This window comes from Macrobrachium nipponense, chromosome 1 (genome assembly GCF_015104395.2).
Source record: "Macrobrachium nipponense isolate FS-2020 chromosome 1, ASM1510439v2, whole genome shotgun sequence".
Lineage (NCBI taxonomy): Eukaryota > Metazoa > Arthropoda > Malacostraca > Decapoda > Palaemonidae > Macrobrachium > Macrobrachium nipponense.
The window spans coordinates 125,235,874-125,249,162 of record NC_087200.1 but is presented as its reverse complement, the minus strand read 5'-3'; the positions used below and the strand labels follow the sequence as shown (position 1 = coordinate 125,249,162).

The 13,289-nt window shown below is 42.0% G+C and overlaps 1 protein-coding gene across 1 annotated transcript; it reads left to right on the top strand.

The window, feature by feature from the left end:
* The first annotated feature begins 9,961 nt into the window (after positions 1–9,961).
* LOC135219598 (DNA polymerase iota-like) lies at positions 9,962–12,438 on the top strand. The gene has a single exon (XM_064256488.1). The coding sequence runs from the start codon at positions 10,027–10,029 to the stop codon at positions 11,800–11,802; it is 1,776 nt and encodes a 591-aa protein (XP_064112558.1). The 5' UTR covers positions 9,962–10,026; the 3' UTR covers positions 11,803–12,438.
* Positions 12,439–13,289: the final 851 nt, after the last annotated feature.

The following is a 13,289-nucleotide window of genomic DNA, read 5'->3' as shown; positions in this document are numbered from 1 at the left end:
ACCAAATAAGGGGAAAAAATCCTGGAGCAGCAAAATGCGTGTATCACACAATCTCTAGTACAGGAATGAGAGGAAGAGCGCGTGGGTATTAGTAGTAGTGACAAGAGGAGTTGGCAGTGGGTTTCGTTATGACGGCTCCCACCGCGGAAGGGGATTTTGGGAAGGAATCTTCTAAGTGGCGAAGGCCCTGTGTATTGTGGTTTCCACAACGCCCCTTTACTTATACCGACACCCTTCGGGGTGATCGCGCTGAGGGTAGTAACTTCAGCATACCATGCTAGCTTTTTCTCTGGTATATCTAGAGTTTATTTATACTTGAAAAATGAGCTACAGGGATTTTTCACCGGCCGACACAGGTCGAACCCAGAAATATGATTTTTAAACATCTAACTTACCTGGTAGTTATATATATATAGCTTAAGTCCCTGTGACGTCACGGCAGAATTTCAAAACTCGCGGCAGTCGCCGATTGGGTAGTCAGGTGTACCACCTGTGCGCCCTCTACCAAGGTATCTGGAACCATTCCAACTATTCTTCAGATCTTCCCTGCCGCCGTTTCGGTGAACATCGTGGATTTTCGATCGCTTTCGCCCGTGTTTTTCGCAATTAGTTTGGTGAAGTACACTTTGGCTTTGGCTTTCGCTTGTTTTGGGATTTGTTTTTTGGATTTTCTTGGTACTGTTTAGATTTTGTTGGTTCGACCCTTGCTTTTCTTGATCTCTCTTTGGCTTTTCCAATATGTCTGACTCTTCGAGTGTTAGGAAGTGTGTGAGGGGATGTAAGACCCAGCTTCCTAAAGCCGCCTTAGACCCCCACTCCATTTGTGTGAAATGTAGAGATAAGGTTTGCGAGTTGGATAATAGATGTGATGAATGTGTAATTTTGAATAATGATGAGTGGATGGAATATGATCGCTATGTACGTAAACTTGAGATAGACAGGTTCAGAAGGAGTAAAAGTAGTATGTCTCGTTCTTCTAGGGATAGTTCTGTTTCCCGTGTTAACGAGCCTATTAATCCTTCCCCTGTAGAAGTTTTTCCTGAGCCCACTCTTGATAAATCTAATGAGCCAACTCTTAAAGATATGTTGGTAGCCATTCAAGCTCTGGGCGAGAAAGTAGAATCCCTCGCAGAAGACAGAGCAAAATTGTGGTCAGATGTTAGAGAGTTGAAAAGTGCAAGTGCTAGTGCTAAAATCAGTGCGGCTGCTCGGACCTGTCGTGCTCCTAGTCCTAGACCTCTTCCAAGCTCACCAACCCCTGTGAGAAGGAATGTCGACAGACGAAGGGAGGCGAGAGGCGTTAGCTCCCGAGCAGTCGTCCCCTCGAGCGTTCCTGTTGACGCTTCCCAGGACGCTCACCCTCACCATTGGAAAGGCGAGGTAAGTGAATGCTCTTCATCGGACGATGCAGCTCCCAAACGGGGCTGGCGTCTTACGTCAAGACCTCTTAAGAGAAAATTTTCCACGATCGAACAGCGTCGTGAAATGACTCCTCAGGCTCCAGGTTGCAGTCATTGGAGCAGTCTGGAGCGATTTTCTTCCGATTTCGAAGGGAGTTCTCCTGCCAAGAGTAGTAAGATGTCGCACAGACGGCCATCTACTTTGGTAGGAAAAAAGGGAGGTTGGAGAATGTCAGTTCCCCTTCCGAAAGCAGTAAGATGTCGCACTGGCGGTCATCTGCTTCGTTAGGAGGCGGAAAGATGTCAGACACGGTTGATCCTTTTGCCGAAAGCAGTAAGATGTCGCACAGGCGGCCATCTGCTTCGGTAGAGGACAAACAGATGTCAGACGCTTATATGCCGTCTGTACATGCTCCTCCTCCTCCTTCAGGTTGGTTCTCGTCTCCGGATGATTCACTGATTGAAATGGAGAGAGAGTCTAATGTGGTTGCTGCTTCTCCTGACCGGTCTCAGCATGGGGCTCCGGATCTGAATATAATTAGGAAATGCAGAATAAACTTTCTTCCCTCATGAAGGTCCGGCGTCCTGCAAGCAAAGAGAAGATGACTCGACATAACGTCGAGCGTCAAGTACATAAACATCGTGACGTCGGACACCAGAGAGCCGAGCGTCAAGAGCGTCATGGCGCCAAACGTCAAGTGCATAAACTTCATGACGACGGATACCAAAGAGCCGAGCGTCAAGAGGATCATGACGCCAAACGTCAAGATCTTAAACATCATGACGCAGGACGTCAAAGAAACGAAGGACGGATAAGAGCCGAGCGTCAACACGTTCATGACGCCGAGTGTCAAGATTTTAGACCCCTTCAGCAGGACGACGAGCGTCAGCCTGTTGAGTCGTGACGCAGAGAGCAGGCAGTTGAAACATCGTAACTGCGGACGTCAAGAGATTGGACGTCGTGACATCGGACGTCAGGAAATTGACATTCATGACGTCGGGAGGCAAGACGTCGCTACTTCCATTCGAGGACACTCGGAAGAAAGGGAAGTTGATATCGCACTTTCTCCGGTGATTCCCTTAGAGGTTGTTGCAGACGAGGAGGATTCAAAGGAACATCATGCTTCGTCAGATTTAAAAAGACTTATGAAAGTTTTTAACGAAATTTTCCCAGAGAGCTTTATTCCGGCTGCTCCTCGTTCCCTTCCTTCAGAGTTTACGCTTGGGAAATCTTTTAATAAGACAAGTTTTACAAAGATGGTTTTGTCTCGCTCTTCCAAGAGAGCTCTAAAGATGATGGGTAACTGGATGCAAACGAAGAGAGAACAAGGCGAGACAGTTTTTTCTTTTCCTCCAGCAAAGTTAGCTTCCAGTTCGAGCGTATGGTATGAGACGGGAGAAGCTCTTGGTCTGGGAATTCCTTCTTCGGCACAAGGGGACTTCTCGAGTTTAGTGGATTCTTCTCGTTGAACGGCTGTGATTAGAACTAAAGTATTTTGGTCGACTTCGGAGTTAGACCACCTCGTCAAAGGAGTGTTCAGAGCTTTCGAGGTTTTTAACTTTTTGGATTGGACCCTGGGAGCCTTGGGAAAAAAGGTGGAAGTTTTTAAAGGCAATGACACAGAGGAACTTGTGCATATCATGTCGTGCATGGACAAGGCTTTGAGAGATGGGGCTAATGAATTAGCAGCACTATTCACTGTGGGGGTCCTGAAGAAAAGGGCTCAATTTTGTTCTTATTTGAATAACGGAGTTACTCCAGTGCAGAAGTCAGAGCCCCTTTATGCCCCTCTTTCCCCCCTACTATTTCCACAAGAGTTGGTTAAGGAAGTCTCGTCAGCATTAGCACAAAAGGCGACTCAAGATCTAGTTTCTAAAACAGCAAGGAAGGTAATTCCTGCTGGCCTTTTAGCACGTAAAACGAAGGAAGAGGCTCCAAAACATCAGGTTTCTCAGCCCTTTCGAGGGACTACCTCTGGCAGACGTAGTTTCAGACCCTCAGGAAAGAGGTCTCAAAGAAGAGGATCAAGACAAGGACGAAGCAGGGTTTGATGAAGCTCGTCCTCAGACAGCAGTAGGAGCCAGACTTTCCAACTTCTGGCAAGTTTGGGAAAAAAGAGGAGCGGACCTTTGGTCCATTCAAATGCTCAAGGAGGGGTACAAAATCCCATTCCTAGAAAAACCTCCTTTAACAACGTCCCCGATAGATCTATCGGCCAGGTACAGAGAGCAATAAAAAATTCAGGCGATTCAACAGCAAATGTCGCTGTTGTTAGAAAAGGAAGCAATAGAGAAGGTGAGGATGTAGATTCACCAGGCTTTTACAATCGTTTATTCCTGGTGCCCAAGAACTCGGGGGGATGGAGACCAGTGCTGGACGTAAGTGCACTCAACGTCTTCGTACAGAAGACAAAATTTACGATGGAAACTACAAAATCAGTCCTGGCAGCAGTCAGAAAGGAGGACTGGATGGTCTCACTAGATCTGCAAGATGTGTATTTCACATTCCCATCCACCCGAGCTCCAAAAAATACCTGAGGTTCGTATACAAAGAGGAAGTATTCCAGTTTTGAGCTCTTTGTTTCGGACTAAGCACCGCGCCTCAAGTTTTCACAAAATTGATGACCAATGTTGCAGGAATGCTGTATGCGAGAGCTGTCAGAATCTCTCTGTATCTGGACGACTGGCTCCTCAGAGCTCCTTCCTACAGTCGCTGCCTGGAGGATCTTCAGAAAACAATAACACTGTTAGAGGAATTGGGACTTCTAATAAACAAAGAAAAATCTCAACTGATCCCCTCTCAAGAAATCCTTTATTTGGGCATGAGGATTCAGAGTCTGGATTTTCGGGCTTTTCCGTCTGCCTCAAGGACAGATCAAGCCCTGCAAAAGATTCGAAGCTTCCTAAGCAAACAGAAGTGCTCTGCGAGGGAATGGATGAGCCTTCTGGGGACCCTTTCCTCTCTGGAGCAATTTGTTTCCTTGGGAAGACTAATCATTGCCCCCTGCAATTTCACCTAAATCGGCATTGGAACAAAGGAAAGGATCTGAAGACAATGTCGATTCCTATTTTGGAAACAATGAAGCAATGTCTTCGTTGGTGGAATGACCCCGTCAAACTTCAGGAGGGTTTGTCCCTAGAACAAAAGAACCCAGACCTAGTGTTGTTGTCCGACGCCTCGAACTTGGGGTGGGGAGCAACTCTGGGGAAGTTGAGTTCTCGGGGTCCTGGACAAAAGAACAAATGAAGCTCCATATAAACCAGAAGGAGTTGTTGGCAGTCTTTTTGGCCCTCAAGGAGTGCATAGAGATGGTTCAGAACAAAGTAGTGCAGGTCAACTCCGACAACACCACGGCGGTGGCCTACATCGTCAAACAAGGCGGAACCCACTCGAGGTCTCTTTACGAGACGTCGAGAGAACTCCTTCAGTGGGCAAAGGTGAACAATGTGAGCCTAGTCACTCGGTTCATCCAAGGGGAGAAGAATGTGTTGGCAGACAGCCTAAGCAGGAAGGGTCAAGTATTGTCCACGGAATGGACTCTTCATCGAGAGGTCTGCAAGAACCTGTGGCGCATGTGGGGGCAACCTTGCATAGATCTGTTTGCCACAGCGAAGACAAAGAGGCTGGAGATGTACTTCTCTCCCATGCCAGATCCAGAGTCTCTTTGTATAGACGCTTTTCTCCTAGATTGGTCGCACCTCGACGTGTATGCTTTTCCACCTTTCAAAATAGTAAACAAGGTGATTCGGAAGTTCTTGTCACACGAGGGCACCAGGATGACTTTTGGCCAACAAGGAAATGGTTCACAGAGGTACTGGAATGGATGGTGGACACACCGAGAAGCCTTCCTTTGAGAGTAGATCTTCTCAAACAACCCCACTTGGAAAGGCATCACGAAAACCTCCAAGCTCTACGTCTAACTGCCTTCAGACTATCGAAAACTCACGAGATCTAGAGGCTTTTCGAAGGAGGCAGCTAGTGCGATTGCAAGAGCAAGGAGAGCTTCTACTATCAAGGTCTACCAATCCAAGTGGGAGGTTTTTAGAGGATGGTGCAGAGACAACTCTGTTTCCTCTTCCAGTACCTCTGTGACTCAAATAGCTGACTTCCTTCGGTACCTTAGGAGAAGGCGAAAATTTTCGACTTCAACGATTAAAGGATACAGAAGTATGTTAGCTGCTGTTTTCAGACATAGAAAGCTGAATTTATTTTAGAAAGCTGAATTTATCTGAAAATAAAGATCTACAGGACCTTCTCCGATCCTTCGACACCATGAAAGAAGTACAACAGGACTCTCCTGCATGGAACCTGGATGTAGTTCTGAAGTTCCTAATGAGTGAAAGATTGGAGCCTTTACATTTGGTCTCTTTAAAAGACTTAACTATGAAGACACTCTTTTTGGTCAGTTTGGCTACAGCCAAAAGGGTTAGTGAAATCCATGCTTTCAGCAAGACGATAGGATTTAGGCATGGCAAAGCTATATGCTCCCTACAGCTAGGTTTTCTGGCTAAAAATGAACGCCCTTCACAACCTTGGCCAAGGTCTTTCGAGATCCCGAATCTTTCAGATCTAGTTGGAGAAGAGTTAGAGAGGGTCCTATGTCCAGTGAGAGCTCTAAAAATTTACCTAGAGAAAACAAAAGATTTACGTGGTAATTCAGATGCTCTTTGGTGCTCTGTCAAAAAGCCTGTTTTACAAATGTCCAAGAATGCGCTTTCCTTTTTCATTAGGAACCTTATAAGGGAAGCTCATTCAGAATGTAGTGAGGCGGACCTCAATCTTCTCAAGGTGAAAGCACACGAAGTGAGGGCAGTAGCAACCTCTGTAGCCTTCAAACAGAACAGGTCCTTACAGAGTATAATGGATGCAACTTTCTGGAGAAGTAAGTCAGTGTTTGCCTCACACTATTTGAAAAATGTGCAGACTCGTTACGAAGACTGCTACACCCTGGGACCATTTGTAGCAGCGAATGCAATAGTGGGAGAAGGATCTACCCCTACAATCCCATAACCCAATACCTTTTTTCTCTCCTCGGGACGGTTGAATTTTTATGGTTGTTTGTGGAGACTGGACGCAGTCTTCCACAATCATTGATTTTCTCAGTCATGTGGTCATTTTGTTCCTTGGTAGCGCCCAGAATAAGGGTATTGGATGAGGTCCTGTCACATAGAGGTTATGCACCGGTTTGACAGCTCCTTGAGGTCTTCAGCCCCCTGGGTGGATCGCTGGATCTCTTGAGGAAAGCAGACATAATGAGACAGGAGATTACTAAAGTCAGCTTCCTTAAACAGGTACGAACCCGTAAGTTTGTTTATTAACTCTTATGTCAATTCCAACGATGTTGGCTGTCTCTGACCCTCCACCAAAGGTGTCAATCAGCTATATATATATAACTACCAGGTAAGTTAGATGTTTAAAAATGATATTTTCATAATAAAATAAATTTTTGAACATACTTACCTGGTAGTTATATAATTTAATTCCCACCCTCCTCCCCTCTAGAGACTAGGGGCATGGAAGATCTGAGGAATAGTTGGAATGGTTCCAGATACCTGGGTAGAGGGCGCACAGGTGGTACACCTGACTACCCAATCGGCGATTGCCGCAAGTTTTGAAATTCTGCCGTGACATCACAGGGACTTAAGCTATATGTATAACTACCAGGTAAGTATGTTCAAAAATTTATTTTATTATGAAAATATCATTTTGAATACTTATGTATTTGTGTTCCATGTTTGAATAATTTCCTTTAACAGGCTGTGCACTTTTGAGTTCAAATTAACAAAAAAATTTTATGTATACTAGTATACTTTTGAATTAACAGTGCATGAGAATTTTTTTTTGAGGTACTGTTGTGCATAGTGAACCATACATATAATTTTTCTTTGAATATTATGTTGTGTATTATTTTGTCTGATTAATTGTTGATGATACTTTTATGCCCAATTTCAAATATGGTTTTTTTTATGCTATTGTGTAATGATGAGTAGCATATACGAATAATTTTTGGGGGGAAATGCATAAAGCCTTTAACGAATTACTCGCCACTGTTAGAGATAACTCATACAATTTAAGACAAGCACCAGACAGACGCAGTAGAATCCCAGTCCCAATTTCACAAACTGTGGTGATTCAGGGAAATACTAACCCTAATAACACAAATAACAATAATCATGACAGTGCCAATAATACTAATAATATAATTACTAATAGTACTAACACGTTTCGAAACAGAAGAATGAATCAGGCAGCTGTAATAACACAAGCCACACATTTCTGTGGACAAGTTGAAGCTTCCCATCCAGACAAAAGTAAGCTAGAATCATATACAGTTAATCACTGGTTAGTTGATGCTGACAGCCGCATATCTTTAGGGGGAATAACAGATGAAAGAGCTAAAATTAATGAAGCCTTCCTTCTCGTTAGTTCAGAACATGGTAATGCACATAAAAATTTCTTTGAATTCTGGTAGTTTCAGCAAGTTAACTAAATATGATGAATTTAAAACTATTTGTTTGATGATCTGGGAACCCGTGAGTAAAGAAGGTACATTATATAATACGTATTACTAAGTTCCTAAATCCCCAGTATGAATCAATGGCAGAGCTCTACGCAAATGTTGAAAATGCCATAGACAAATTAATAGAAGACTTGAAGTCCACAAACATCACCATTGGAGATAAGACACAGTTTGGTGATGATGAAAGGGGATTAATTAATGTAAGATAGATCTTAAACACTTGGCACATGGAACCATATGTAATGCTCTAGGAGAAAAGGAAAAGAAGGCCTTTCAAAAAATTAAAATTGATCCCAAGAATAATAGCCTTCAATGAAACAAGAAATACAGAAGGCAAAGATAGATTTTTCCAAGGAATTTGTAGGGGTAATAGAAAAACAAAGTGAAAGGAAAGGCAGAAATGATAACCATTCAAAAAGAACGAATAATAATGCCAGACAAGCAGGGAATAGATCCACTTCTTTTGAAGGGAAATATAACAGAAAATGGAATCCTAACCAGAAAGGAAGACAGAATTATTCAAGGAATGGTCCACCCATGACATAAGCCTGGTCAATTTTCAAACACAAACAATTCAAGTCAAGGAAATTATTCAGCTCAAGGAGCAAGACCAAAGACAGCATGTGAAAATGAGTGCAGAAAGCCTAGAAGCTGTGCAATTTGTAAGAAGGTTGGGCATTTAACTAAAAGCTGTTGGTTCAATAATAGGGGAACCAATAAGGATGTAATAGATGTAAGTAACAGCCGCCCAAATTCACATAACTCTTCAAGCCAGTGACAATTAACCTCTTCACAGAAGAAAGAATATAATTCTTTTCAAGATGATAGAAGAGAAAAAAAAGAAATAGCTAGTATGGAAAATGTTTATCCGCATTTTCGTACATAAATAGCAAAAAAGTAGTATTCTCCATGAAAGAAGAAGAAATAATCAAAAAGGATTTGTCTATTGTGAAGATTCCAATAAGTGGAAAGACATATACTGTACTTCCAGATTCAGGCAGTACAGTGAATATAATAGATATATCAACTTTAACCAGATATTTAGGCATTTCAGAAACTCTGATTCAGAGTCAAAATAAAGTTATAAAGGGAATAGCAGGTAAACAAATTAGAAGTCCAGGAAAAGTGAACTTGGAATAGTAATTTTGTGTCACAAATTTGTTGAAAGTTTTCTAGTTCTAGAAGGTGACCAGCTTAGGTAGGACTTCTCTAAGAGGTTCGTCCACTAGATTCTTGCCTTCCAAGGACTGCAATGAAGATGTCAGAGATTCATGGGTTACAAGGACCAGCTCAGGCATGGGTTGCAAGGCTGCACCGGGGAACGAGCTTCAGCTGAGGTCAGGGAAATCCAGAAAAGACTACTGAACTCTGGGCTGGCTCTCAGCCAGACACTGCTAGAGGGATCAGGCTGGTAGACGAGAGGGGTGCTGGATTGGGATCTCCTGAAGGGAGATCAACAGTGTGCTTTGGCACTGACTCTAAGGTGGGCTCAGGCACAGGATTTTGAGAGGAGATGTAAACGGTCTTGCGACCAAGAGTGCCAGATGTCCAAGTTTGTACAGTTTGTAAGGAACCAGAATCTGGCTCAGGTGTGGGCTCAACGACCAGATTGGGCGGAGCACTCCACGGACCAGGTGCAGGTTCTGGCAGTGGCTCAACCTCCAGTCGGTTCTAAGACTTCTTATCCTCCTTCCAAATGTAAGTTATCCTCACGTTAAGACCAAGGTTTGTTTTGTATATGAACAGATGACAAATTTTTAATCTATTTTTTATAACTAACAAATATTCCGTCTTAACTTATATGGCCCACCTGAAGCCACCTCTCATTCTTTCCTGGGCTAAAAAGAAACTGGTAAGATGATATGTAGCAGGGTAGAGCAGGTCATGTTGCTCCTCCTACTCACCTATTGGCTGACTACTGCTGCCACCAATTCCTGGTGCTATTTTTAACCGGACTCCAGTTAAGTACCCGAGATTTATCCTTCCGTTAAGACCGAAGGTTTGTCAGTTATGAAAAATACAAATTTATTAAAACTTTGTCTTTTTATATGCTGCATTACTGTACTGTAGGTTTAGGTCCAGGATAATCAGTGTTGTATTTTAAGATGTTACTGATGTTATTTCAGATGGACAAGAATTTTGGTAGCCTGGATGATGAGTGGACACTTATCCCTGAACAACACCAAAGAACAATTTTGCACATTGATATTGACTGTTTCTACGCACAGGTGGAAATGGTGCGGAATCCAAGTCTTCATGGGAAGCCTGTTGGTATCAAACAGAAAAATATCATGATCACATGTAATTATATCGCTAGATCGCTGGGAGTAAAAAAAAGTATGTTTGTTAGTGAGGCACTAAAGATGTTACCAGATTTGATACTAGTTGATGGCTCAGATCTGACACATTATAGACAGTTTTCTACAGACATATCCAAAATTGTACATAATTTTTCAACTTATGTGGAACGATTAGGACTTGATGAAAATTTTCTGGACATCACGGAGAGAGTGAGTCAGTGTTTAGATAAATATGGGAAAGAAGTATGTGGATGTTGGTATGGAGATAAAGAGGAAAACCAAATGCCAAAATATGATCCATGTGGCTGTGGCTGCTATGAACGATTGATTGTTGGCTCCCACATTGCTAGAGAAGTGCGTGAGGCAATTTACAAAAAAACAGGAATAACTTGTTGTGCAGGCATTGCACACAATAAATTGATTGCAAAAATAGTATCAGGTTATCACAAACCAAATGATCAGACCCTTATTTTTCCATGGCAGGTTTGTGATCTTATGAATTCACTTAAGTCTGTAAGATCTATACCAGGAATAGGAACTGTAACAAACAAAGGTCTCAATGAATTAGGCATATCACTGGTTCAGGAACTTCAAAGTGGCACATTAAAAACTCTGAGAACGAAGTTTGACACTGAAATGGCCAAGAAATTAAGGGACTGGAGTTTTGGTATTGATGAGAGCCCAGTTTGTGGTACAGTTCTTCCTCAAAGTATTGGTTTAGAAGATGCATTCAAGATAGAAACCTCTTTTGAAAAAATTAAAGTTAAATATAAAGTTTTGTTAGAAAGGCTTTTGAAACTTGTAGCCACTGACGGTCGGGAACCATCTATTTTGAAGGTTTCTGCTCGGAAGTTTGACTTGACCAAGAGGTATGGTCATCGAGATACAAAGCAGGTTCCCCTGTCATCTTCTTTCTTCTCCAAAGGTGTTGAAAATATTAGTGAAAGTGCAAAATCAGCAATGATGGAGATAATTGTCAAAACATTTAAGAAATTGATCAATGTTAATAAGCCTTTTCAACTTACAATGGTTGGGCTTGCTATGACCAAGTTTGTAAATCAGGTGCCGAATTCAAAGTCCATAGTTCAGTTCTTTCAGAGCACCTCAGGTACCTTTCAGACAGGACAAGGTTACAGAAGTAAGGAACAAAATTCTGAAAAAATAATCAATTATAGTGACTCGAATGCATCAGAAGCATATTCAGAATTGAAAGAGCCAACATCTGGAAACGTAGATGACACAACAAACGATAGAGATTTTAAACAAATGTCTTCTGTGCTATTAGGAACTGGAAAAGAAAGTGAAGATACCAGAAAACAGATGAGATCATGTGCTAAGATGATAAACACAAAAACAAAAGATATACCCCATTGTAAAGTTGCTACTGAGGACAGTGATTATTTAATGAGAATGAAAGATGATTCTTTTTCCCTACGTAGTGATATTGATTTTGAAGTGTATAATGCTTTGCCTAAAGAACTCCAAGATGAAATTCTTTCATCATACAGAAATTGTGATGCCGGAACTAGTACATTTTTCAGCACAGTAAAAGGTCAACGTAGTAAAATCTCAGCCAAATAGAAAAGTCTTCAAGTATTGAGGGATATTTGGTACCAGTCAAGAAAAGTGTTACAGAGAATGAAAGTTTTCAGAAAAAAGCAAGTAGTGACCATAGCATGAGAGACAGTGACCCATCATGTAGTTACAGTTCAAATAATCTACATGTTAGGGAGAAAAACATTTGTGTTCCTACTAATGCTGAGATATGTGAGTCAGATCCAGAAAGTGGTATACAGGTCAGTGGTCATTTACCAGATGGTATTGACTTTGGTGTGTTCAAAGAACTTCCTAGAGAGTTACAGAAAGAAATATTGGAGGCAGAAGGAGTGTACAAAAAGGCAGTAAGTCCAACAAAATCAACTAAATTGCTAAAGAAGAGAAAAAATGTTCAAGGGTCATCAATTTTGAAATATTTAAAAAAAACTTAGTTAAAAATGAACAGTGACTTATGGCATAGGGTTAAATGTGAAATGATTGTTTGTTTAGAGGCTTCCTAAAGACCTAACCACTTACACCTGCAATGCATAGCCAAAACTTTTCTTTCATCACAACCCGATTTGTATCATTGGAATTGACTGTAAATTATTAACTACCTGCAGCATTGTTATTGTTAGTTTCCCAAGGTGCTTGCCTGAGAATATAGTATACAGTTATGAGTCAACAGTGTTCATTTTTTATTATTTTCCTATCATTTCACTTCTTTACTAGCTAACCATGCTTTTGTCAGTCCTTTACAGTAGGAATTACTTAAGGCATAGTCAGGACATGGCTGCTGAATTCTTCAAACAAGGTGGTTCGGTGGTTAACTACCGGTCTGGTCATTGGTAGTCCAATTTTGCTCTCGGCCATCATTGTGGAAGGATGCATTCTCCGCTCGCTGCCCACTGTTGTTCACTATTTCTTCATCTTTGATCCCGATGAGATTATTCCTATTTCTGTTGAATGTTTGTGGATTGCTTGCATTTAAATGAATACCCAACAAACTGTACATTTGATTTACAGCCTTTGTTGCTTTCTGTTGAGGTAGCTCCTCACTCCCTGTGTGCATCCTGCCAAGGGCGTGAGTGTAATGGAGATTATCATGTGTGTGGAGTGTTCCCTGTGGTCTGCTGCTCAGTGGGGGAAATTTGCCAGGAGGAGGTGTGAGGAAACCTAAACTTGTGGTGGAGAGGAATTCACCTTCAACCACTCCTAATACAGGCGGCCCGCGGTTAACGGCGCAATCGTTCAGTGGCGAATCGGTTTTACGGCTGCCGTCAAAAATATTCATTAAAAAATAAGGCATTTAAAGGTATATTTACGGCACAATTTTCAGTTAACAGCGCTGCTAGCGCCGTTGTCTAATGAGTTCATATATTTGTAGAAATTCTGTTCAGACCATAAAGGTTATGCAAATTATATTAACAAATTATATGGAGTGTTATTACATAGGTACAGTGGTCCCCCCCATTCGGGGGGGATGCGTACCAGAACCCTTACAATTGCGTTTTTCGACCATTTCGGTAGAG